We start from the raw sequence: 27,395 nt of genomic DNA, 5'->3' as shown, positions 1-27,395 counted from the left end.
TTAAGTAGATTATTTGATCCTCACAACAGCCTTGTATGGTAGGTTCTATTTTTTCAATACCTGGTGCTTGTATAACAGATGAGGCAATTCGAGCATAGAGAATTAAATAGTTTTCCCAAGATCACACAGCTAGCAGGTGGCAGAGCCAGCAATCAGACATAGTTAATGTTTAGCTAATTAATTTTTGTTTTTCACAGTGAGTTCATAGCAGTGTTTTAGGAACTGCGAGGAGTTAAAACAGAGATACTGGATAAGGCTCCTCTCTAAGTTGCTTATTGTCCATTAAGTCACAAAAAGAAAAAAATTTACCACAAACGTAGCATTACTTGAAAATAATTGTGTTTAGTGACAAAATTAACTCGTTTGGTTTATTATTTTCTAGGTAATCGTAAAAAAGCACAAATTTGTATGATTCAAACTTTAATAAATTTGTAATTTTGTATTACAGTATTGAGGAGAAAATGGTTTGGAGTTAGATCTTTGCATCTGTCTGCTTAGTGGAAGTATAAATTAAAGGGATATGAAATTAAGTATATACTAGACATCAAACAAATGTGTATTATGTTTTTAGAGGCATTAGCTCCTTGGCGGCTGTGAGCTTTTTAAGCAGTGATTTCAGATTTTGGCTCTTTAGCAGATTTTTAAACTGTTCTCAGGTTTGTAAAGTGGGGAATAGCAAGGTGTATGGTTGTATTTGAGGTAGATTACTCAGTAACATTCTGTGTAAATGAAACATTTATTAATACTAAAATTGCGTCAAATTTGATTAGTTGTATCATCATTTTTCTTTAAAAAGAAGAAGCTATTTAAATGTCATTACTTCATTATAACATGCATGATTACTTTTCCCTTTGAAAGTTAGAAGTTATGATGTTCTTATCTGTATTTTTAGGCCATTTACTTTTATACTTAAATATGGCATATAGGGCTTACATGTTATTATTTTAAAAAAATTCTTGTGAAGTTCATTTATCTAGCATCTTTTCCATGTTGTACAGGTAGTTTCTAGTCAATTTTGCTGTGTAAAGGGAAGTACTAGATATTCATCAAATTATAGTGTTGGTTACCTTGGAATGAAAGCATGATGAGGAGATTTCAGTGTGTTAGTTTACATAGTAGGACAACTCTACTATATTGAATGTTTTCATCCACACAATAATGAGGTGAATATTTTGCCAAAATTTCACTAATTTTTAAATTATGTATCAGTGTCACTGTGGTGATGAATGGGGTAGGAGTGAGCCCTAATAGCCTAATAGCATTAATAGTAGAATTTTTTTACTAAAACATAAAAACTATCAAGTTGATATTCTCTTTCTGTCCCACCATCTGGGTTCAAACTGAATTTAGTAAATTGTAAATGGTAATGACTAAGTACTCACACTTGCTTAGTATGAGTTATTGTTATAGATTAATGCTGAATTATTATTAGGCAACCTATGTTAGGAAAGTTTCAATCTGACCCATTATTTTAGTTGTGAGCTTATTGAGGAAAGAATATATTTTCCTCAACTTTGTAATCATAGCTTCTAGCATAGTGCCTGGCATACAGTAGGTAATCAATATATGATGAATGATTGAATGAATGAATAAAAGAAAATTAAAGGTGAAATATAGCAAAACTTTCCTGAGATGATTTTTGAGAAAATTAAAGCATCTTGGAGCTGATAGAAATATTAGAGGTTTTAAAATTCTGTGTCAGAGAAGTAAAATGATTTATTTTTGATTACATAGCTAGTTAATTGAAAGATCATTACTAGCTGAACACAAGCCTCCTGACTGTTGCTCTAGTGCTCATTTCAGCACACTTCTGGCCTTCTATAGTTAAAATTTTATGAAGTACATGGAACAGAAGGGGAATGGATGATTGAGTCTATCATGACTGTACTGAAGTTTCAGAAAGGTCCATGGGAAAAGAACCTACTACAGAGAACATCTCTAGAATCCAATAATTCTGATTTGCCATGGAATGACTAAAATTTCTAGATCAGTTAAATTTTAATAAGCTCATCTTTATGCCATCATTTAAGCATCACTAAGCACTTGTCCAGGAGTAGATGATGGCATAGAAAGGGTATAATTCATTGAGGAGTTTCCAGAAATTAAAAATCTTGGTAAATTGAAAGCCTCACTTAGAAGACTTAGATAGCTAAAGCTGTATAGGTTAATCTTCAGTTTCATGTCACTCTATAGTAAAGATATTGTTGAAAATATTTAAATTAGATTTAGGAATTAGGAAAATTCTAAAATTTAATTTAGAATTAGTAAAATTATATATATAATTTTCATTGTATTTGTGGCTTTGTTGCTCATTTCTATAATATGATAGTGGCATTAACCAATGGCAAAACATTTTATGAAATGTTTTGTGTAACTTTTTTTGGTACAAGAAATGATATTTTTTCCTGGCTATAATTATAATAATAGCTTTCATTTATTTAGTGTGTACTTTGTAGCAGATACTGCCCTTTACATGCATTATCTTATTTAATCATATGAAGAGTCCTTTGAGGCAGGTCTTATTATTATTATTATTATCATCATCATCATCTTAGGCTCAGAGCTATTAAATAATTTGCTTGTGGTCCCACAGCTAGTAGGTGGTAGAGATAGGATTCAAATCCAAGTCTGTGTGCTTTCATAACCCAAGCTCTTTACAGTACTACATTGTACTAGATTATAGACATGTATTATTAAATCATTCAAAATACATTTGAGGACTTCCTGTGAGTATAACATTGTACTTAGTACTCCTGAAGCTACAGAAGTCATCAAAGACATAATTAGGACCATTTAAAGAAGTAAATATACCTACATCAGGTAACTTGAGAACAGTTATAAATCATCATTACCTTATAATTGAAGGCTAGAGTCAGAAGCTTTGAAAAACTTCTTTTTTTTTTTTCCCCAGTATACATCTGAAGATACTTATCAGTAGTGCTGATTTATGTTTTTTTGGTCCAACCACTAAACTTGGCTTTCTTAACAGGTTTTCATGGGAGTGTGACATTACCAGCATACTGGAGAAACATTCAATGGAATATATTAGTCTGGACCACTGTTATAATTGGCCCACCATAATGTTTTCATTATCAATTTTAGATTCTATTGTTCAAATTGATTTTCTCCCTCTATATGTTTCCCATCATGTATTAACTGGTGATGTTTCATCCACCATGAAGCCTGCTAAGACAAACTTTAACACTTAAGGGTAAGTAAGCCTTTTTTTTTTTTGCTGATTTAAAATTGGATTTGCAGTATTTTGAAATTTTAATTGAAAATGGTCTTGTGGCCACTTTAGCATTAAATTCCTCTTTACTGAATTTTCTGGGATTTCCAGCATCTTATCCCATTTTGATCTTTTTCAGTGTTTTGCTTGAGACATGTTTTCTAAGTAGCCATACATCATATGTGAACAAATTGACTATATATAGTAAATAAATGATTTTTATTAATATTCAGAAAGGGAGCAAATAGATACCTAACTGTGAAGAAGAAAGATGGATCAGAAACAGCTCATGCAATGATGACCTGTAATTTGACTCATAATACAAAACATGCTGTTAGGAGCCTAATTCAAAGATTTCCTGTCACCAATAAAGAGCGTACTGAACTTCTGCCTAAAACAGAAAGAGGAAATGTGTTTGCAGTTGAAGCTGGTATGTATTTTCTGGGGAGCTTCCTTGTTTATCCTATTATTTCTTGACTGTTCTTTTTCCACTTAAAATTTATTTTTAAAAACTAACGTGGAATATGATTTCTCAATTTGAATAGTTGGTTAGAAATGATTAAGAGTTGTGAAGATTTTGGAATGAAATGCAGTGTTAAGGCATGTCATTAAGTTAGACAGGGTTTTTTGTAAAGTGTTACAGTAATAGCTAAACATTTATTGAGCACTTATTGTGTGCTAGACAGTATACTAAACTCTACATAGAGCCTCATAGCAACCCTTGCAAGGTAAGAATTTCCCCTATTTCACAGGTAAAGAAACGGGGGCTCAGAGAAGTTAAATTTGTTCAAGGCCACTCAACCAGCCAGTAAACCACAAAGCTGGGATGTGACTCCAAAGTCTGAACTTTCCTATATTATGCTGCTGTGACACACTAATGAGTGGGATTTTGAATTGGGACTTTAGCTTCTGGGAAGAGACAGGACAGAGTCTTCAGTACATTAACTTGCTCAAAGGTAGATAAATAAATATATTTAGGTTATAAAATGAAGTAATTTTACTATTTGGAAAAATAACTTTTCTAATGAGAAAGTTATTTCTTTTATTATCTCCAGTGAAAGAATCTGCATAATTTCTGTTGGTGGAGTATGTTTGCAGAATGTAGAAATGCATGGCACTAGCTATCAAGGAGTTTTAAAAATACATGCACATAAAAATATTTTGAGTTATGTGAAGAGTATAAAACACATCATGCCTTTTGTATTCCTATCTGCTTAAATGTAGATGTTGACTAAAATGCACAATTAGGAGATTTGTTAAGCATTAGGACCTTATATTTACACATATTATTCTGTTTGATCACATAATCTTACATGCTAACTTTAAACATAGAGGGTTTTTAATTTTTCATATGTTTTCATATTGTATGTAACAATTTATAAGTATAATATACATTGTTTCCTACTCTAAAATTATAATTTTCTGTGTTATAATTGATAGAAACAAGGCTGAAAATTATTTTAGGACATCAAAATTGGGTTTTATTTTTAATGATTTTTGAATGATTGATTTTTGTTCATTTTTAAACTTTGTGCACCAGAAATACTTCTGGGAAATTTGACTTCTAATTGATATAAAAATGTGTAACATATTCTCTAAGAGTATTGTGTGGCAGTACAACAGCTGAGGCATTGCTTTTTAACTTTAGACTGAGTAGAGAAGAAGCACTTGAAAGGAATTACATTAGAAATTACTTATTTTTGTTTTTTAACTCCTTTTATTGTTGATCATAAATTTTTTTGTTCTCTTATTCATTTTCAAAGAAAACCGGGAAATGTGCAAGACAAGTGGGCGACTCAACAATGGCATACCTCAGATTCCAGTGAAAAGAGGAGAATCTGAATTTGATTCTTTCAGGCAGTCTCTGCCAGTGTTTGAGAAACAAGAAGTAATTGTTAAAGTAATTAAGGAAAATAAAGTAGTTTTGATTGTAGGAGAAACTGGGTCTGGAAAGACTACACAGGTTTGTTTCTTCTTTGTTGTTTATAGAAGAAAAAATTATTTTATCTCGTGATAGTTTTATATCAAATTTACACTACATGTATTTTAACAAAAAACAAAAAAGGAACTTTTGTTTATTTTAATGGTTATTTCAGAAATAAATTATTACTGGAAGTACATTTTGAGAATTTGTAGAAAGGTAATATTTTAAAATATTTATTTTTAAATTAGTACATAAGGGCGTTATTTAAACAGAGGTGAGGTTGAGATTTGGTATCATGAAAGGAAAATGGACTTTGACCTTCAGTTCAGATTCCAGCTTCCACATTTATTGAATGTGAAATTTTAGGCTAGACTTGTAACTCTTGAAGCCAGAGTCCTCATTTATAAAATGGTACTAACAACTGCTACCATTCAAGGTGGGGTTTAGAGATAATGTCTGTGAAGTGCCTAGCATAGTGTTTTTACATAGCAGCTAAATTAAAAGTAATATTGATAACAACAAGAAGTGTTAATACAAAGTTAACATAAAGTGGGATTAATATGACATGTTTGACTTGGATGTTTAGAATCATAGTACTTCATTGTTATGAAGTTTCACTCATAGGCTGACAAGGTTGGAAGTAAGTATGGTACAATGATAATGACCTTTTCTTGTTTATGTTCTTTAACATGTTAGCATGTTGAAACAGGAAAATAACTTTGCTTTTGATTGAGGTGCAGATAGAATAGTCAGTATAATTTTACATTTTCTTCTTTTCTTTTATGGACAAATAAATTTGCTTTTGACAGTTGCTTAAGATTTCCTGTGCTTATATTAGTTGGTTTCATAAAGTTAGTCAAATAAATAAGGCACGGTGGTAGGAGAGGTTGACTGTAAACTTTACCAGTTATTTACTTGTGGGACTTAATCATTTTCACAGAAGTGTAACTCTTTATACCTAAAACTTGAGCCTATAAAACTAATTACAAACGTGATGAAATTTTTATATGAAGACAATGTATAAGATTTTTCTTCAACGTGATTATGATTAAGTGAAATTCCATGGAGTCATGCCAAAGAATCTGTTCAGATGTCTTAGATTGTTATAATTGTTTTAATATTAGAAAGTTTTGCCAGTTGATGTTAATTGTAGCCATTTTAATTATATCAAATAGAGATTATGAAAGTTTTGATAAAATATAACAAATATGGTTTTATTTAAATTATTTGAGTGTTCTTCCAAATACAAGGATATTTGTATACTGGAATTATGGATGTCTATTTTCACAATTATGTGTATCATTTTACTAGGTATGAAAAGATCTGGAGAATTTAGTTAGGAATTAAATATTATTCTCTTTGCTTTTCAAAAGAAACTATTAATCTAAATGGGTTTAAACCTAAGAAATAATTGTATCTTGTTCAAGGAGTTCAAGTAAAATTACTAATGTTCCTGTCCTATGAAATACAAATATGACAGTTTGAAGTTAATATCATTAGCCATTTTCATCTTTCCTTTGGTAGCATTAGGAAGTTATTTGCCTTTTTTTTTTTTGCGGTACGTGGGCCTCTCACTGTTGCGGAGCACGGGCTCCAGACGCGCAGGCTCAGCGGCCATGGCTCACAGTCCCAGCCACTCCGTGACATGTGGGATCTTCCTGGACCGGGGCACGAACCCGTGTCTCCTGCATTGGCAGGCGGACTCTCAACCACTGCGCCACCAGGGAAGCCCCTATTTGCCTTTTGAATGTTCATATTCATTATTCATGTTCATTATATAAAATTCAAACATTATAGAAAATATTATAGAAAGTCAAAGATTTCTAGTTCTCTTGCCACCCTCCTCTTTCCCTGGTTTATTGTTAGAAACTTGGAGTATATGTTTCTGGGTTTTTCGGGGGATTGTTTGTTTTGTTTTTGTTCTCTTTACAGTATTGATATAGATTATTTTTCTTTTTTCTTTTTTTTTTTTTATTAGTTTCTGCTTTATAACAGTGAATCAGTCATACATATACATCTGTTCCCACATCCCTTCCCTCATGCATAGATTATTTTTAAAACAAACATGGGATAATATGTATATGCTTAGCATCTTGCTTTTTTCACTTAATAGATATTGGATATTTTTCTGTGTCAGTACCTAGCGATAGACCTCATTTTTTAAACAATTGAGTAGCATTCCTGAGCATTTTTGTAATAACAGTGATAAAATAAATGACTGTTTACTGCGTGCTGAAGTTTTACAACAGTTATCTTAATTAAACCTCTTATTAACCCAAGATATGTAAGCTTGTTATTATCCTTTTTACAAATGTGGAATAAAACCTAAAACTTACAGATGTTAATCTACCCAAATTCACATAACTAGGAAGTGGCAGAGAAGGAGTCTTACTCTGTACTTGCTTTATTATATTGCATCCTAATATTTCTTTTCTAATTTGTGGGAATGTTTTAATGGGATACATTCCTAGAAGTGGAAATGCTGGATCAAAAATATTGCATTTAAAATTTTAGTAGCTAGATTAACTAGTTACTGTCTGTTAATTCAAAAAAGAGTTATCGTATTAAAATAGTACTGAATGTGTTGAAAGTTCCCATTTCTCTAAAACTTAGGCAACAATGGATATAATTTATTTTTTACCTTTATCAATCTGATAAGCAAAAAATAATGTTTTAATTTGCATTTCTCTGATTCTTAATTGAGTATCTTTTCGTTTGCTTATTATCTATTTATATTCTGTTAGTTACTTATTTATATCTTATTTTTCTTTAGGTTTAATCATTTTGGATTTATTTTTAATAGTGCTTTGTACATTATGGATACATGGCTGTTATGCGTTAGATATCTTAAAAACAATTTCTCCCAATTTTTTGGTTGCTTTTTAAGCTTTGCTTATGGTATCTTGATTAGTAGTTTTACATTTTTATTAGTCAAATCTGTCAGTCTTTTTTTAGGGCTTCATGCCATGCTCAGAAAGTCACTTTCTACCCCAAGATTAAAAAACATTTTCCTACAAATATTTTATTCTAATACTTTTATATTTGTAGTTTAAAAAATCCATCTGGAGTTTATTTTATTGTGTCATATCAGGTAGGAATCTAACTTTTTTCCTTATGTTAGTATCTAGTGTTCCAATATAATTTTCATTTAATAATCCCTTCCCCTGATTTTAAGATACTACTTTTTAAAAATTGAAGTATAGTTGATTTACAATATTGTGTTAGTTTCAGGTATACAGCAAAGTGATTCAGTTATATATATATATAACATATAATTATTTTCAGATTATTTTTCATAATAGGTTATTACAAGATATCGAATATTGTTCCCTGTGTTATATAGTAAATCCTTGTTGCTTATCTATTTTATGTAGTGTGTATCTATTGATCCCATACTCCTAACTTATCCCTCCTTCCCTTTTCCCTTTGGTAACCATATGCTTGTTTTCTATGTCTTTGAGTCTGTTTCTGTTTTGTAAATAGACTCATTTGTATTATATTTTAGATTCCACATATGAGTGATATCATATAATATTTGTCTTTCTCTGTCTGACTTACTTAGTATGATATTCTCTAGGTCCATCCATATTGCTGCAAATGGCAACATTTCAGTCTTTTTTATGGTTGAGTAATATTCCATTGTGTACATATATGTGTGTGTGTATATATATATATATATATATATATATATATATACCCACCACATCTTTATCCATTCATCTGTTGATGGACACTTAGGTTGCTTTCGTGTCTTGGCTATTGTAAATAGTGCTGCTGTGAACATTGGGGTGCAAATATTGAGATACTACTTTTTTTTTTTTTTTTTTTTTTGCGGTACACGGGCCTCTCACTGCTGTGGCCTCTCCCATTGCGGAGCACAGGCTCCAGACACACAGGCTCAGCGGCCATGGCTCACGGGCCTAGCCGCTCCGCGGCATGTGGGATCCTCCCAGACCGGGGCACGAACCCGTGTCCCCCGCATCGGCAGGCGGACTCTCAACCACTGCGCCACCAGGGAAGCCCTGAGATACTACTTTTGATCAAATACTAAATTTCTATAGTACCTGGGTATATTTCTGGAATTTTTGTTAGGTATTTTTAATTATCTGTTCCTACACCAAGGTCTCATTTTTTGCATTTTGTAGTTTTACAGTATGTAGCATAATGTTCCGCTTTATTATTAGCTTCTCTTTTTAGATATTTCTTAGCAGTTTGTTTGCATTTATGCTTCCAAATGAACTGGTCAAGTTTTTAAAAATCCCGGAGGGTAAGACATGCATGAAAAGATGTCCTTTTCACTCATAGTTAAAGAAATGAAATCAAAACAATAATTATATTTTTCAACTATTAGATTGGCTGAAATTTAAAAATTGATGAAATCCAACATTTGCATAGGTGTTGGGAAAACAGCATCTTCTGCTCTGTTGGTAAAAGTATAAATTGTTTTGAAGAGCAGATTGATAATTTTTCTATAAAAATTTAAATTTATATACTCTTTAACTCCACATATATTTGTCTTTGCATAAGTATGTGAAGATAGATGTTCACTGCAGCATTCTTTTTAATAGTAAGCAATAGCATCAAAAATAACAAGCCTAAACAAACTGGAAATTACTTAACGTATAGTCATATTTGTTAAATTATAGCACATCCATAAGATGGAATGTGCAGCTATTAAAATGGATTAGGTAGATATGATATGTTGTTAAGTGAGATCTGCAAATTACAAACATTAAGTGTAATAATGACTTTGTGTGAATAAAAACCTGTTTATATACACAAATAATTTAAGTTGTATAAACTTTTTTTTTCTCTAGAACAGTTTATAAGAAACTTAACAGTAGTTACTTTCATGGAGAGGACTATTGGTAGTGGTATGGGTGGGGAAGACTTTTACTTTTTATTTTAAATCTTTCTGACCTGTTTAAATTTAATTATAGAAAAGTGTCTGCAATCCTGGTATTAGGCTCTTTCTGGTTTCTTTATATTTTTCACTATTTAAAAAATTCCAATGGAATTTTGATTGTTGTTTCATTGACTTTATAGGATAACTTGGGGAGAATTGACATTTTTGCGATACTGATTATTCCGATCCAGGAATATGTCATATTTTTCTAGTATATTCCTGTCTTTTATGTTTTTCAGTAGTGTTTTATAATCTTGGTTTTTCAGTAGTGTTTTATAATCTTTTTCATGTAAACCTTAACTATTTCTTTATAATTTTGTTTTTAAGTGTTTTAGTTTTAGTTCTATTGTGAACAAGATCTTTTTAAATTACATTTTTTAGCTGATTATTAGCAGTTACATGAAAGTTGTTGGTTTTATGATTATTTTATGTTTGGATATGTTACATAACTTTTTTTAGTTCTGATGGTTTTTCAGTTCATTGACATGGATTTTCTGGATATACAATTATGTTGTCTTATAGTACTTTAAAATTTGTTTCAGATTCCTCAGTTCCTTTTAGATGATTGCTTTAAAAATGGTATCCCCTGCCGTATATTTTGTACTCAACCAAGACGATTAGCAGCTATTGCTGTGGCTGAAAGAGTTGCTGCAGAGAGAAGAGAAAGGATTGGTCAGACAATTGGGTATCAGATCCGTTTAGAAAGCAGGTAAAGACAATTCACCTGTAGCTTTTTATCATTCTCAGAAAAGACTAAATATTTATATTTCATTAAATATAGAGCATGTGTTAGTTGAAAAGTTAGATGATCATTTTGCTCCAAGTAAGTTTATAATAGGCCATTGAGCTCATGTCTAAACTTAGTGAGGTTTTGAATAAATAAATAGCTTGAAAAAGAGTTTGGGCCGTAGATAGAAATCCTGTTTCATAGTTTCATGATAAAGTTATTTCACCTCTTTGAGTCTTAGTTTCCTCATCTATAAAATGGGGCTAATGAAAGCATCTAGAGCATAGGTTTGATGTGAAGTTTATAGTAAGCGCTCAGTAAATGTTAGTGACTGAATTGATTATTATTATTATTAGTAGTAGTGCTAGTAGTACCTTCTTGAGAAGTAGTACCATTTCTTTGCTCACAGGTATTTGGATATAGTGATTCAAAAAGCTAATCTCATTTATGATATACTTTTTTCCCCCAAGTAAAAAATGTTTAGGATCTTTAAAAAAAATCTATTTAAGTTCTTTAATGAAATAATTACTAAATTAATAAAAGATTGTTAGTAATAATAAATTTGTGAGATTATCAGGCATAAAATACATATTTCACATAACTTTGCTAATAAAGCATATGTACTAGTACACTGTTATATTAGTAACACTTATTAAAGTACAAAGGACACTAGCATTTAATATATGACCTTGTTTTAATTACATAAAAGATTTGTAATTGTGAACTTTATTTTGATTTTTTAAAAAGGGTTTCTCCAAAGACACTTCTGACATTTTGCACCAATGGGGTACTGCTTCGTACTCTGATGGGAGGAGATAGTTCATTGTCAACTGTGACACATATTATTGTGGTAAGAATATTTAAATTTAAATATCTAATTAAATTTTTAGAATAGGATATAAATGAGAGCCAGTTTTTTTAAAATGGCTATTCTAATCAAGTTACTTTTTTTTAACTTTTATTTTTTATTTTTATTTTTAAAGATTTATTATTTATTTATTTATTTATTTAATTTATTTTTGGCTGCATCAGGTCTTAGGGTCTTAGTTGCAGTATGCAGGATCTTCGTTGAGACATGCAGGATCTTTCGTTGTGGAGCAGGCTTCTCTTTAGTTTTGGCCTGCAGGTTTTCTCTCCTCTAGTGGCGTGCAGGCTCCGGGGCATGTGGGCTCTGTAGTTGTGGCATGCGGGTTCCAGAGCACGTGGGCTCTAGTTGAGGCGCAGGAGCTCAGTAGTTGTGGCGTGTGGGCTTAGTTGCCCTGCGGCATGTGGGATCTTAGTTCCCTGACCAGGGATCGAACCGTGTCCCTTGCATTGTAAGGTGGATTCTTTACAACTGGACCACCAGGGAAGTCCCTCAAGTTACTTTTTATTGTCCATAATTGTTAGAAATAAATATTTTATATTAAATAAAGATATTCTTACCATCAGGTTTTATGAGTGAGAATAAAATAAGTAGATAGTTTTTTAAAAAGTGCTTTTTATATATGAAAATGGCACATGTATTTTAAGAGTTCTCCAGAATGGTGAAAGTTTTCTTTTTTCTCTGTGCTTAGTCATCTGATTTCTCTTCCAAATCTTAGAGGCATACTTTAAAGTCATTTAACTTCATGGTTAAGCTGCTAAATTAACTAGCTGCTGATGAAATAAGTAGATGAATTACCACCTTATTAAAGAATTCTAAGCTTTTATCCAGTTTGTGTCAGAAAACTTAGATTAAGTTTTATAAGCTTGTGATAGGGCAGCTTTTGGAAACTTATTAGTTCTGTGCATTCAAACCACAGGATGCACCTGGTCCTGATGCTAACAGAAGCATATTAAAATAGATTTTGTATTTATTAAAATTACATTAAATTAGACTCCGCTAATTCAGCATTTATTGTAGTTTTTGTGGGAAAAAGGGCAGTGTTTTGTTACCCACAGTAGGTCGTTAATGTCTGATTATTTCTAAATTGTCCATAATACAAAATTTTCAGTAATTGGCTGTGTCCACATTTAACTTGAATTAGTGTGAAACCCAGCAGCTCCATAATTTTAAAGACTTTAGTTATTTTTATGTTTTAACTGTTCCATGGTTTTGTTTTTGTTTACTGCAGGATGAAGTACACGAAAGGGATCGATTTAGTGATTTTTTACTTACAAAGTTAAGAGATTTGTTGCAGAAGCACCCAACTTTGAAACTAATTCTTTCTAGTGCTGCCTTAGATGTAAATCTTTTTATGAGATATTTTGGGAGTTGTCCAGTGACATACAGTAAGTTAAACTGTCAGATTTCTTCTAGAATTTTTATGAAAGAATACTTTTTTGGCTTGACTTTATTTATTATAATAGAAATTGGGGAATGTTCTGATGTATAGAGCATCCGTTTATGTTTTCTCTGAGATATGCTTAATCAGTCATCTCTATATATTTTCATCCTCTCCTTTTCCATCTACAACTCTTTGGTATTGTGTAGTGAGCCTGATCTCTAGTCTTAAAAGGAGATATGCTTTATTTTGTATTCCCCTTTAAATTCTGTCCTATAGCTTTGTCTTTATTGCTAGCCTCTTTCAAAGAGTAGTCTTTATGCCCGTGTTTACTTCCCATGTACTTCTAAATGTGTTGCCACTTAACTTTTGTCCTTATCCTTTAATCAAATCTGGTTTTTCCACCAATCTTTAAAAAAATTATTGATTTCTTCCTCAAAAATTGAAAAAGTTTTATGTGTTTACCTCAGTGAAATAGTACAAACATTCAGGGAAAAAGTTCACAATCACCTGTCTTCTTTTCATTTCATATCTTTTCTTCCCTGAGATTACTTGATGTTGAAGCCTTGTGTATATCCTGTCTCACCTTGTCCATGCTCATACAACATACGTAATTATATACATATATATTGGGTTTATAGAAAATGGTTTTTACATAAATGGGCACGTGCCATATACAGTGTTTTGCAATTTGCTTTATTCATATGACAGTATATCATGAACAGTTCTCCAGTTTAGAAGCTCTAGATGTAGTTCATTATATTGAAGAACTGCTTTTATATTTCCTAATATGAATGTACCATGATTTATTTAACCATTTCTTAATATTTGGACATTAGATTGGTCCTGGATTCTCCCTTTCCCCTACTATAAACATCGTTGTTATGAGCATCCTTCTACATATATTCTTATATATTGGCGCTCTTATTTCTAAGGATAGATTCCTGAAAGTGAAATTGTTGAGTTAAAGAATGTATCTACTTTTAATTTTAACAGTAAGATGGTTTTGCCATTTTACTTTTTCAAAAGGCTGAAATGATTCACATTTCTGCAGTTTATGGGGCTATTCATTTGTGCATTCTTACCAGTATTGTTTTGAAACTGATTTAATTTTACATAATAATCTTACTTATATTTTCTGTAGTATTTCTCATAATTGTTACCCTTTTTTTGTGAAATGCTCGTATCCCATAATTTATTTGCCAGAACTACCTCCTAAGTCTCATTCTGTATTACAGCCTGTACTTTCTTAGTCTCCTCTGTGGGCTTCTCTTCTTTTGCATGGTGCTTAAATATTGATATTTTTGAGGATTTTTCCCATGTTCCATTTTTTTTTCTCTTCCTCCCTTCCCTTCCCCGCCCTTCCCTGCCCTTCCCCATCCCCTTTCCCTTCCCTTCCTTCTTTGATTTCTTTGCTTTTTCTCTCTTTCCTGCTCTATGCTGTTCTCTACTAGGTACTGGGGGTGCACAGTTAGTTTTCCTGGAAGATCTCATTCTTGCCCTTGGCTTCTACTTTCTCTTGCACTGATGACTCTTGAATCTTTATTTCCCAGTTCAAACTGTTCTCCAGAGCTTTGGACTTGGTTGCTTATAAGCAGTTCACCTCTAATACACCCAAACTGAATACTTAATCCTTTCTAAAAAATCTGCTTCTCTTGTGTTGCCTGTTTTGGTTAATCATACCATTGACCTAATCACCTAAGTCATAAACCTGTAAGTCTTTTTGCTCATAATATTACTGGGTGGTAAGGCACATAAAATTTATGCATCTGCTAATTGAAGGTCATTTTGGCACCTAACATTTGACATGTCTAAAACCAAACCCCGGCTCCCACAAGCCAACCTGTTTTTCTTTTAGCTTTCCTTGTCAGCCTCAGAAAATGGCAACATCATCCATTGAGTTTTGTAAGCCAGACATTCAAGAACTGTGGTTGACACTTCCTTATCATTCTTCCATACCCAATCTAATGCTGAGTTCTGTGGATTTTACTTCCCATCTATCTAGAGTCTGTCTGTCTCCTTCCATTTTTACTATCACCAATCTTGTTCAGGTTATTGTCCTCTTCAGCGTGAACTATTGTAATTGCTCCTACCTGGTCTGTTTCATCCACTCTGCCTTCTTTTAAATCCATTCCCCATGTTGCAGCCAACGTGGAATTTTCAGCCAGATTTCTGAAGTGGAATTTTGATGATGTTAAATACCCTCATGAGCTTGAAACTTTGAACAACCTTTACCTCAGAATAAAGACCTAAACCCTTAATAAGACTTATCTATTTCTTCTGCCTCATCTTGAACTACAATCCCTTCTTCACACCCCTCTTCACATCATGTTCCAACTAGCTTGGCCTTTTAGTTCCTTGAGAACATCATACTCTTTCCCACCATAGGGGCTTTGTACATACTGTTTTTTTTCTTCGTAGTATACTCTTTCCTCTCTGCGTAGCTTAGTTATTTTGTTTACCCCCTTCTCTTGGTTCTCATTTTTCTCAGTGAGGATGCTTTTCTTGATTCTTTCAAATTCCCCTATTATGTACTGTCATGGTATCTTGTACTTCTCTCTCATAGGACTTCTTACAACTTTATTTTTACACTGATGTTTTGGATTATTGGATTAATGTCAGATTCCCCTGCTAGATTACAAGCTTCAAGCTTCAAGAGAGCAGGAGGAACTCTGTTTCTGCTTACCATTTATATTCCTAGTGCCTAGCATGATGCCAAACAATCAAGTATATAGTAAACACTGGAAAAAAACATGCAAATGAACAGTTGTCTAAAATATAGATCAGAGTTACATTTAAAGGACAATATGAGGATCACTTGACCTATGGAATTGCCTTTGGATTAATATTCAGAATTATTAATTTGAAAATCTCATGTTTTTATGTGAATTATCTCTAAGATGCAAATTGACTGTTTAAAAAAATTCCTATTTAGTACAGGGAAGACCATTTGAAGTAAAAGAAATGTTTCTGGAAGACATTTTAAGAACTACTGGATACACAAACAAAGAAATGTTAAAATACAAAAAGGAAAAACAACGAGGTAAGCTTTTTATCTCACAAATATAAAAGAAAATTACTATTGATATTGACATTTTGGAGTACTCCAGTCTTACACTATGCAGATACAAGGATACTTGAAAGTATTTCTCTCTGTGTATAGTTGTAGAATATTATATTAGAATACTGTCCCATATGGATGTTCTACATTCTGGTTTATGTCCAGAAGTTATAATCTATAGAGAGGAATTGAAAGGGGATGCCAGAGTTGAGGACGCTGAGTGTGTCTGTATCCAAATATTCAACCACTGTTTTAAGGAGGCAGAAGATTTGTGCTGGCTGTCCCCAGCATATGTTATAGAGGGGGAGTGGGGAGTGGGTGAGGAAGTGAAAAGAGTAGCATATGAGTAATAACAGGCTCATCTTTGGTATAATTGTTGAGTTTTTCAAATCTTGATATTGTTATGAATTGCATCAGTACTTTGAATTTAACATTACTTGCCTATTAATACATCTCTTATGATTTATACTATATCTCAGCTTTTGAATTAAGGTTAAGTTCCTTTTGCTTACTTTTAACTACATTATTCATGCTGGAAGACTTGGCTTCAAGCTTTGATTCCTTTGTTTAGTTAGTATAACCTTGGACAAATAATCTTAACTCCTTTGGATTCTTCACTTGAAAAAAGCAATTAGCATTGCCTGTGTCACAGTGCAGTGCTGAATCACTAATGTGTAAATTATAAAACTTCTGGTTCTCAAAACTTTTGAAGATGAAAATTGAATATAACTTGTGTCTCAAATTCAATAAATGATTTTCTACAAAGCGCTATATTAATATTAGTCATTGATTTTAACAGTATTTGTTATATGGCTAAAATACTGTTCATTAAATTATGTCCTTATTCAGAAGTAAACTTCTTACTAGTAGATGAATAGATGAGGTTTTATAAAGCAGTTTCATGTCTCCTTTTGGTTCAGCATAACACATTTTATTGAATGTTCCTAATTAATATATTTTTTAAAAGTAACTTTAAAATAAGGCCAACTTTTAGGTATTCTCAGATTCACTTAATTTTTTTAAAACAAAGAAATATATTTCAAAAAGCAAAGAATTTATCTACTTATTTTCTTTGGTAATTAATTTAGAAGAAAGACAACAAACCACACTTACAGAATGGTACTCAGCTCAAGAGAATACTTTCAAGCCTGAATCTCAGAGACAGAGAGCTGTCCCAAATGTAACTGAAGAATTTGATTTATTGGATGATGGTGATGCCGTCTTCAGTCAGTTGGTAAGACCTCAGTGGTTTCACACTGCTATTTTGAGTGAAACTTGTGTAATTTAAAGAACATTTTATGAGATTATATTTTTTATTACATTATTAAGGAATAATTGCCTTAGTTTATGTTGGACTACAACACATTTTTCAGAATAATTTTCTACACACTTTTTTTTCAAATAATGCAACATCTTTTATTGTTTCATTCTGAGTTAAAATTATTTCAATATTTTCTATAAATTTTGTGAAGAAAATAGTTGTAGATATTATGTATATATACATACATTATTATTGCTAGATATTTTATCATCTCAGAAGTTTAAGAACCTATGAGCTAAGCAATGCAAGATAAGCTAAGTTAGGAAAAAACTGAGAAAAGCCTGTTGGTATTAGGGCAAGTAATCAAGACTGATGTTTCTACCACAAAGCCATGTGACTCTGTAAAATCAATTACCCACTATAGACCTCAGTTTCTTTTTCTCTTCTGATTTTCTCCCTTCTATTTTGCCACAATATCTTTTACAAATGAAATATTTTGTAGAAATCCTGCCTGCTCATCCATCACTCTCCATCCCCACCCCTAAGTGGGGCTTCTGCTACTTTGGATTCCCTGGAGTCTGTTTGAAAACTGGAACCATTGGATTTCCTAGGTCCCTTCTGGTCTTTTGATTCTGGTTTAGAATTCTTAAAAAGGCATTGGTGATTAGTGAGATGCCTGGGACTATGCACTTCTTAGAAAAAGAATTAAACTCTTTTGAGCATGAGAAGCTACGTAATGCAGATATGCTTGCAGTTTTCTTCCAGTGTTTAAGGTTCTGATGCATCCAAATGAACTATAGTTTTAAAGAATGTGTACTTTTAAAGAATGTTTAAAAATTGTTATTTAGTGCAGGGAACATCCATTTGGTTCAGTGAACAGCATTTTGACCATTTAAATTAGTGATTCTTTTTTTCTTTAAATTATTTGTTTATTTTTGGCTGCGTTGGGTCTTCATTGCTGTGTGTGGGCTTTCTCTAGTTGCGGCGAGTGGGGGCTACTCTTTGTTTTGTGGTGTGCGGGCTTCTCATTGTGGTGGCTTCTCTTTGTTGTGGAGCACGGGCTCTAGGTGTGCGGGCTTCAGTAGTTGTGGCACGCGGGCTCAGTTGTTATGGCTCGTGGGCTCCAGAGCACCGGCTCAGTAGTTGTGGCGCACGGGCTTAGTTGCTCCATGGTTTGTGGGATCTTCCCAGACCAGGGCTCGAACCCGTGTCCCCTGTGTTGGCAGGCTGATTCTTAACCACTGTGCCACCAGGGAAGTCCCTAAATTAGTGATTCTTAAGCCTGGCTGCACAGTAGCATCCCCTAAGGAACTTTTAAAGTCCTGTGGAATCTGGCCTCCATCCCAGAGATTCTGAAGTACTTGCTCTGGGGTGGGACATGGCTTCAGTGTTGAAAAGCTCCAGGTGATGTATCCTCTGTTGTGCAGTTGGGACATAAGACCACTGATATACAGGTACATTTAGCAACATTCTGTCAGAAGCACAGTTAATATTGTGACTGTATCGTACTCCTTTGTTGACAGGCTCATTCTCAGATAAAAGATGAATGTGAAAACAAGATACAATATTGTGAGTAATTATGTTTGTGATGAGATGAGAAACTTTTATGTCAAAGCCTTTGCTGTAATATCGAATGGTTAGTAGTTCTTGTGGCCGTTGTGGCCATCTCATGTTCTTTGCAAGCAAAGGTTAAGCTGTTAAGTAATTTATAATCTTTGCTTCTTTTTAAAGGCAGAAAAAGATGTGAATTGCCTTGAACCATGGTTAATAAAGGAAATGGATGCTTGTCTTTCTGACATATGGCTGCGTAAAGATGTTGATGCCTTTGCTCAGGTCTTTCACCTTATTTTAACTGAAAATGTTAGTGGTAAGTATAATTTATTTAAGTTTTTTTTATTACTCTTGAAGTTATTTATTATGATAGAAGTGTAGCTTAATTCATAAAATTCAAAATTCACTTTTTGTTCACAACCAATATTTTGTTCTTTTGGAGTACTATTTCAAATGTACAAATCAGGATCTTCTTATTAGCATAGTAGAATAAATAAGTATTGTATTAAATCAGAGACTCTTAACCTAATGTCTCCAGAATAGTTTCATAGGGTCTGTGAATATATGACAGTTATATGCAAAAGTATTTTTATGTGTATAAAATTTGTGACATAAATACACTCCCCGCTATGCATCACCCTTACCCCTGGAGTATCTTGGGTTTTCAAAGAGATTTTGTTATTTCAAAATGGGAAAAATGTTAATGACTTTTGCTGTAGATTATTCATTCAATAAATGGAAAATTTTAGTATACCTTTTGTTATATAGGTTCAAGTTCTGATTCACATGTACCTGCGTTATGTCACATGACATATTTTCACTAATGATTTATTCTGATTTCGTTAGTTGGTTATAATGGATATTGGCAATCAGGTGAGTTTTAGGACCCTGAAGGCTTTTAGGCAAAAGGTAGAATGATGATCATAAAAGGTCAGTCCTGGAAGGGATTTAGATGTCAAGTAGTTTATCCACTCACTTGAACTTCTCAGCATTATTATTACTATACTTGCTCACTCCTTTCTTGAAACATGTTCTTCAGTTAACTTCTGATATTCCATACTTGATTTATTTTCTTCTCATCTCCCTGGCTGGTGTGTCTTGGTTTCCTTGGCAGGATTTTTTTCTTTTTCTTGACCTCTGAACATGGAATGTCCCAGGCCTCAATCCTCAGACCTTCCTTCTATTTACATTTACTCCTTAGATGGATCTCATCTAGTCGAAGCTTTAAATATTTATTTAAAATGACTCCTAATTTTACGTCTCCAATCCTGAACTCCCCCCTCACTTCAATATACCTCACCAGTTGACATCTCCAGTTGGAAGTCTGTTAGGGGACTAAAATTAGATATTCCCCAAACAACTTGATTCTCTGTTTCTCTACCTCCCTCTCAACCTGCTTTTTCCTTAGTGTTCCCTTAGTGATCATTATCAGTTGTAGACCTCTTTAAAAATGTATGTGCCTGGCCATCCCAGGCACACTGAATCTAACTCTAGGGTACTACCATTCACCTAGTTGCTAAGGCAACAAAATATAAAATCATCTTTGACTTTGCTCTCATACCCCACATATAATCCATTAGCAAATCTTGTTAGTTTTACCTTCTAAATAAATCCTGAATCTCACATGTTTTACTTCCTCTACTGCTGCCATCCTAGTCAAAGCCAACGTTTCTTTCCTGAACTATTACAGTGGACTATTAACTGCTTCTATTCTTATGTTATTAGTCTGTTCTCCAGAGAACAATCAGATTGATCCTTTTGACAAGGAAATTGGATCATGCCACTTCTCTTCTCTTAGCTGTCCCATGGCTTTCAATTACACTTTGAATAAAAATCAAAGTTCTTTCCCTGATTTAGTCTCTGACAGTCTTTTTTATCTCATTTTCTACTATTTTCCTTGTTCACTGTGCTTTAGCCACTCTTGTCTTCTTGCTCTTCATATATGCTGGCCCATTCCCATCTTTGGGCCTTTGCTTTTGTTGTTTTCTGTGCTTGGAACGTGGTCCCCACAAATACTCATATGGCCCAGTGCCTAGTTCATTTAGGTTTCTATCCATAAGTTAGGAAATTTGAACTCTGAGACATGTTGCTTTAAAATATTTATGAAACATTTTAAAGTATTTTTGTATTATCTTTGACCCTCTTCCTAGATATTTCTTTAGAGAGTACTAGACTATTACTTTGATAATGGTCATCCATTATGACCATCCAGGTCCCTCTCCTTTATAGTTTTATTGGACATTTTCCGGAGCCCAGTATTCTAATGTCTTAGGCCGTGTGTATGTAGTAAACTAAAATGTTATGGTATCTCTATGAACAGTAATTTACTTCCCATGTTTTTATTTCTCTTCTAAAATCTCAACTCTTAATTGGCACCAGAGTTGAAAATACTTCATGTGATCCAGGAAGCCTTGGGCTTGGTAGATTTTTTTTTAAATCATATCAATTTCCCTCTGTGATCTTGTATAACCAGGTAGTAATTAGCTGGTTTAGTAAGACTAGGCATTCTATGGAACACCAGATGCTAATCATCTATTGCTGCGTAACAAATGATTCCCAAACTTAGCAACCTAAAACATCTATTATTTCACATAGTTTCTGAGAGTCAAGAATCTGGGAGTGGCTTAACTGAGTGGTTCTGGTTCCTAGTCACTCATGGAATAGTAGTTAAGCTGTTGGCAGGGGTTCAGTCATCTTAAGGTTTACTGGGGCTGGAGGATCTGCTTCCAAGAAGGCTCACTCACATGGCTGTTGGCTAGAGGCTTCAGTTTGTCTCTGGTTATTGGCTGAAGGCCTCAGTTCTTTGCCATCTGGACCTCTCCATAGGATTGCCTTATTCTTCCCAGAATGTGGCAGCTGGCTTCTCCCAGAGTGTGTGATTCAGAAGAGAAGAAGAAAAGGCAAGCAAGAAGCTATAGGTACCTTTCATGACCTAGTCTCCAAAGTTGCGCACCATCTTTTCCACTTTATTCTATTTGTTAGAATGAGTCACTTAGTCCAACTCACACTCAAGGAGAAGGGAATTAGGCTCCACCCCTTGAAGGGAAGAGTATTAAAGAATTTTTGGATGTTTTCAAACTCCCACACTTATCCATACCCCTAATTGAATATTCCGTTGAAACAATAATTCGCATGTAGTGAGTACAAATCATAATCTTTGCAGATCTCTGTAATAATGCATGTTCCTGGCCATCCCAGACCTACTGAATCTTAATCTAGGAGTAACACATAGCTATCTGTGTTTTCAGAAATAAAAAGCCTGAAGTAATTCTCTCCATAGGTCCCTCTCCCCACCTTAAGAACCGTTGGCTTATATTAATAACGGATACCATGTTTTAGAGGGTTGTTAAATAATGAGGATAATTAGGTATATATGGAAAATTAAATTTTTCCTTTTGTAATTATCTTAAATTTTACTACAGAGGTTTTTTTTTCAGTGGTGATTTCTTTCTGAAATTTTGTAATTTTGTAATTTATGAAAATTAGTTCTCAGTAATTATAGTATGTTGCATTGCTTGAAATATATTCTAAGAAGGAATTTAAATTCAATAAAAGTTTAATTTTTTTCTCATGGAGGGGTTTTATGGGAAGTAAACTTCCTGCCAGTGTTATTCTCATTAAGCATCTAAGATAATAAGAACCTGGCATGATGGGGTAATAAAAGCAAAACAAAAGGACCTCAAAAAATCATTTTGAACTTTTCATTTGCCCTTTTAAGCATTCATTACCAGATACTGATGAAAATTAACTTTTTAATTCTTCTTTAATTATATCTTATCATTTGGTCAAGGCAATATCTAGATTTAGGAAGATTACTTAAGGATTCTACAAAGTTAGTAGCTTTCCTTTTCTGTTTTAATTAACAACTATCTTTCCTTCTCCTGCCTTCCAACTGATAGTACCTATTTCATCCTGCTTATACTAAGGACACATCAGTATCGGATCTTCTTGGATCAACTGAGTTAAAGGTTATACAATGCTGTTATATACTTAGGTAAAGGAGCAAGTCCCAGGTTAATTCTCGTAACATTCAAGAAAATTAAAATGATTTTCCAAAGTAATTTGGAAATGTAACATTTATGTATCTTTTCCTTCTTTTAGTGGATTACAGACATAGTGAAACCAGTGCAACAGCTTTGATGATTGCTGCAGGACGAGGTTTTTCAAGTCAAGTAGAACAGTTAATTAGTATGGGAGCCAATGTTCATATTAAAGCATCAAATGGCTGGTAATTTTAAATTGCATTCATTCTTTGTATATCTTTGTATAACTACATATATCTTTTTTGATTTCTTATATGTCTTTATATTAAAAGTTATTTGTAATAATTGCTCATACACCTCTACTTTAATGGGTGAATGAATAAATTTGAGTAACTAGTTTTATAATTTTGAGAATATTATTTCTCTTTCTTAATTCAATATCTTTGAATTTTGGCAGGATGGCTTTAGATTGGGCTAAACACTTTGGGCAGACTGAAATTGTGGATCTTCTAGAATCTTACAGGTAACATTTTATACTATTTTTAATTAATCCTGACTCCTTTTTAAAAAAACTTAGCCATATAAATCATAGAATGCGACAAATGAAGGCTATTTATAGTCTCTTATCCAGATTTTTTTTTGTAGTTCTAAGGAGTTTTTCTAATAACAGCTTTCAGTTATTTTGTAGGTTGTTAGTAAGATCCACTGTATTATAGTATTTATTTTATTTTTTATTTTATCTTAAAAAAGAAGAAGGGGAATTTCCAGTTAAATGTGGTATTTGTCTCTCTGCATTTCCTGAAAACCTCACTAAAATGGTAAGGAAGGAATATAAAATGTGTAAACTAACAAAGTCAAAGAGAATGGAAGAGGATATGGCAACTGATGAAAGATGTTAGTAAATTTTTGGATGATATATGGCTAATGGATTACTGATGTTTGACTTAGCAAAGCTAAGAAAGCTGAAGCCTGAGTGCCTAAAGAGGGAAGTGCCAATGAGAAACAACCTCCTTTTAGCTTTGAACTTCTTAGAGGCTCATTCAACTACTTCTGAATGAAGCAATGAAAGAAAGGGCTAAAAAAATAACAGAGTTAGTTGAAATTCTCTATGAGGAGTATTTGGAATTTCAGATTCCCTTCTCCCCTGCCCTCAGGTGATATCTCTTTCCCACTGTAGCAGGATGTAGGAAGTTTATTGAAAAATGAAACCATTTAGAGTTTGGACTTGGGGTGACCAGGTACAGTGGGAGAGTGGGAGTAAGGTATCAAACAGAAAAGGGGTTTCAGTGAAAGTCTACTTAAAGACTAAAAGTTGAGATACCATCCACTCCCTTCCCCTGCTGTCCCTATCGCCTTTTCCTGTTTGATGCTTATGTTCTTTGGCAGAAAACTTGAGAATTCCTTCCTGGAAAAACAGACCAAGCCTAGAGAAAAGATTTAGAACTTTAAGAGGTATGGTATTCCTTCAATGAAATGACCATCTTTAAACCAGATAACTCAATTTTCCCCACTTGTACACATGGAGGTTTTTGTGCTTTACTCTTTAAAAATAAACAAACTGCCAAGGATTGATCACCAGGCATTTGAGTGGAAAAAGCACTCAAACATCAAATAAACAGTAACAACAAAAAACCCCAAGAAGTTGAATAAAACTGAGCATCAGTGACCAGAAGAAAACTTCAAAAATAATAATAGAAAATAATATTCATGAACCAGAAAACAGTGTGCTTAAAAAAAAAAAAAAAAGAACAGAACACAAATCTTTGTTCAAATTTCATCTTCATGAGGGCTACCCAAATTTACCTATCTGTTGCAATCTGCCTCCCCCCACAGTTGATCCTCTTTAACCTGTTCTACTTTTTCTTTTGTCCATAGGACCTACCATCCTCTAATACACTATATAATTTACTTATTTACTGTATTTATTGGTTTATTATCTGTCTCTTCTCTCCAGTGGAATTTAGTAAGCTCCTTGTCTCCTTTGTTCAGGGGCAGTGTCTGGATATAGATGTTCAGTGATTATTTTTGAAAGAATGAATAAACAAGAAAGAGCCCTTGAAAATTAAAATATGATAGCAGAAAAATAATTCAGAAGGGTTGCAAGATAAAGTTGAAAAAAATTGCTGACAGAGTAGAAAAAAAGACAAAAAAATAGAAAATAGTAGAAAAAGGATAGGAAAATTTATTTCCTATGTATTTTTTAATGAGAAAGCTGTTAGAGAATGTGTCCTACAAAAATGAGGAAGTGAAGTAAAACAGAGAAGAACAGAGTAGATCCAGCACAGGAGATAGGTGAAAGAAATGCTTAGTATATTGGTGTACAGGGCTGTTACTATGACAACTGCCCAGTAGGCCTAGTCTCATTGAAACAGAAGATAGAGAGCTCCAGGAGGAAGTTCCCTCTGGGGTAAAAAGGATTACCTGATGGTTTTGATCATATTAAAAAGATTTTATGAATTTGTTGGACACTTTGGGAAGAATTAGTGCTAAGTACACAGAAAACTAAGCAAATAGAAATTAGACAGTAATTACTCAAGGAAAACCAAAAATTTACAGAAGAAAGGGAGTGTAATCATAGTTTACTATTTAGCTCAGGGGTAGATAATGTTTATGTAGCAAAGTAAAGCTGAATGCAGATTTAACGAAAATTGTATGGGTTTGTGTGTGTGGAAACTATATGGGGGTGGGGGTGGTGACCTCATTTTTCATTAACTGGAGATTCACAGATAATTACTGAATTGTTAAATCAATAAATAGCAGAAGATGCCTGTTGCTTAGAAATACGGCAGTAAATACCAAAAGAAATGGCTAAAAGAATTGAAAAAGGTCCTAGGCAGTGTGACTAGGAGTGGAGAGGGGTTTTTGTTATAACTTCTATAAAACCGTTGTTTATTAACACTATGTACATGTATTACTTTGATTTTAAAAAAAAGAGGCAATACTTTCAAAATCCTATGAAACTATTATAATTCTTCTTTTAGATAATTATTTTAGATAAATTTTGATATTTATATAGAGTTTAGATTAGACATTTAAAGAAAAAATATATTTAAAAGAAATTTAAAGGAAATGTATTTTATAGTACATTGATAGCTTTTATCTCTTTTCAACCTATAAGACTGTCAAAAAAATAATAGAGTATGAAGTTAAAATATATTAAAACATCTATTATTCAAGAACATATAAAATGTTTTATTTGACTTGGGTTTTTGTATTTAAGTCTATAGATGAAGTCTCGGATATTAGATGAAGTAAACATTTGAAATATGAAATTAGTTTTATCATTTTAATTTCATTAAATGATAATGTAGAGTCTCAAAGTCTTGGCAGATCCAAATGCTAATTCTGGTGTGGTGGGTTTTATTATCATTTCATTAATAGCACCAGAACTTGCAATCCTTTTAATGCTAACACTTCGAATGTTCCAGATATTGTTACGGTGTTTGGTGTAGCTCAATACGTACTACAGATTACCATGTAAAACAGTTATCTGGATAATATTTTAATTATCCTGGCTAAGTCAGCTTTCTTTTTATTCCACAGATCATGATGTTGTCAACTATAAATTTAAAATATTTAAATTAAATTTATTATGTTTGCTGGATTATTGATACTTGATATCTAAAGTTTATAGCATTAAACAAAGAACATAATATCTCCTTAATTTACCTGGTAAAAATAAGAAAACAAAAAACTTGGAATGTTTTGAATTGGATTTAAAAATTTTAAATACTACAATTATAATGTTGCAGAAGTTTCATATTTTTCCTATTGAAAGCAGTCTTTTTTAAAAAAAAAAATTTATTTATTTATTTTTGGCTGCATTGGGTCTTTGTTGCTGCACATGGGCTTTCTCTAGTCGCGGCGAGCGGGAGCTATTCTTTGTTGCGGTGCACAGGCTCCTCATCACCGTGGCTTATCTTTGTTGCGGAGCACGGGCTATAGGCGTGTGGGCTTCAGTAGTTGTGGCTTGTGTGCTCAGTAGTTGTGGCTCATGGGCTCTAGAGCGCAGGCTCAGTAGTTGTGGCGCACAGGCTTAGTTGCTCTGTGGCATGTGGGATCTTCCCAGATCAGGGCTTGAACCCATGTCTCCTGCATTGGCAGGCGGATTCTTAACCACTGCACCACCAGGGAAGTCCCTGAAAGCAGTCTTATGTTATTTTTCTGCTAAGCTCTTTAAGAAAGATTGGGCTTTAACTGAACTTTCTAGAAATCATATTGATAATTACTAGTGATGGCAGTTTTATATTTTCACATACAGGATGAAGAAGCAAGGGGGTTATTTCAGTAATTTCTACTGATTTTGGCTTTCGGGAAATAGCATAATCAACCTGCTTTTAGTACAGGATAACTGAATTAGTAGTCATTTTAAGCTGATACCTGTAGAGTGTTTTTGTTTTATATATGAACTATTCTCCAGAATATTGTTTATAATAATGAACAATTAGAAACAACCTATTAAGAAAATGTAAATGACGACCAAAAGTTTGTGTTTTTTTAAGTTTTA

The 27,395-nt window shown here is 33.1% G+C and overlaps 1 protein-coding gene across 1 annotated transcript in view; it reads left to right on the top strand.

Moving 5' to 3' along the window:
* YTHDC2 (YTH N6-methyladenosine RNA binding protein C2) overlaps positions 1–27,395 on the top strand; it is a gene marked incomplete at its 5' end in the record, with an annotated part of 71,974 nt that overhangs the window by 5,224 nt on the left and 39,355 nt on the right. The window contains 10 exons of the mRNA XM_079703916.1: positions 3,463–3,659; positions 4,993–5,192; positions 10,602–10,768; positions 11,534–11,636; positions 12,883–13,039; positions 15,968–16,075; positions 17,182–17,327; positions 19,086–19,221; positions 23,007–23,133; positions 23,346–23,411. Coding sequence (XP_079560042.1) covers positions 3,463–3,659; positions 4,993–5,192; positions 10,602–10,768; positions 11,534–11,636; positions 12,883–13,039; positions 15,968–16,075; positions 17,182–17,327; positions 19,086–19,221; positions 23,007–23,133; positions 23,346–23,411 — 1,407 coding nt within the window. The remainder of the gene's footprint in view (positions 1–3,462; positions 3,660–4,992; positions 5,193–10,601; positions 10,769–11,533; positions 11,637–12,882; positions 13,040–15,967; positions 16,076–17,181; positions 17,328–19,085; positions 19,222–23,006; positions 23,134–23,345; positions 23,412–27,395) is intronic.

This window comes from Hyperoodon ampullatus (assembly GCF_949752795.1).
Source record: "Hyperoodon ampullatus genome assembly, chromosome: 4".
NCBI lineage: Eukaryota > Metazoa > Chordata > Mammalia > Artiodactyla > Ziphiidae > Hyperoodon > Hyperoodon ampullatus.
This window is presented reverse-complemented; position numbering and strand designations above follow the sequence as displayed.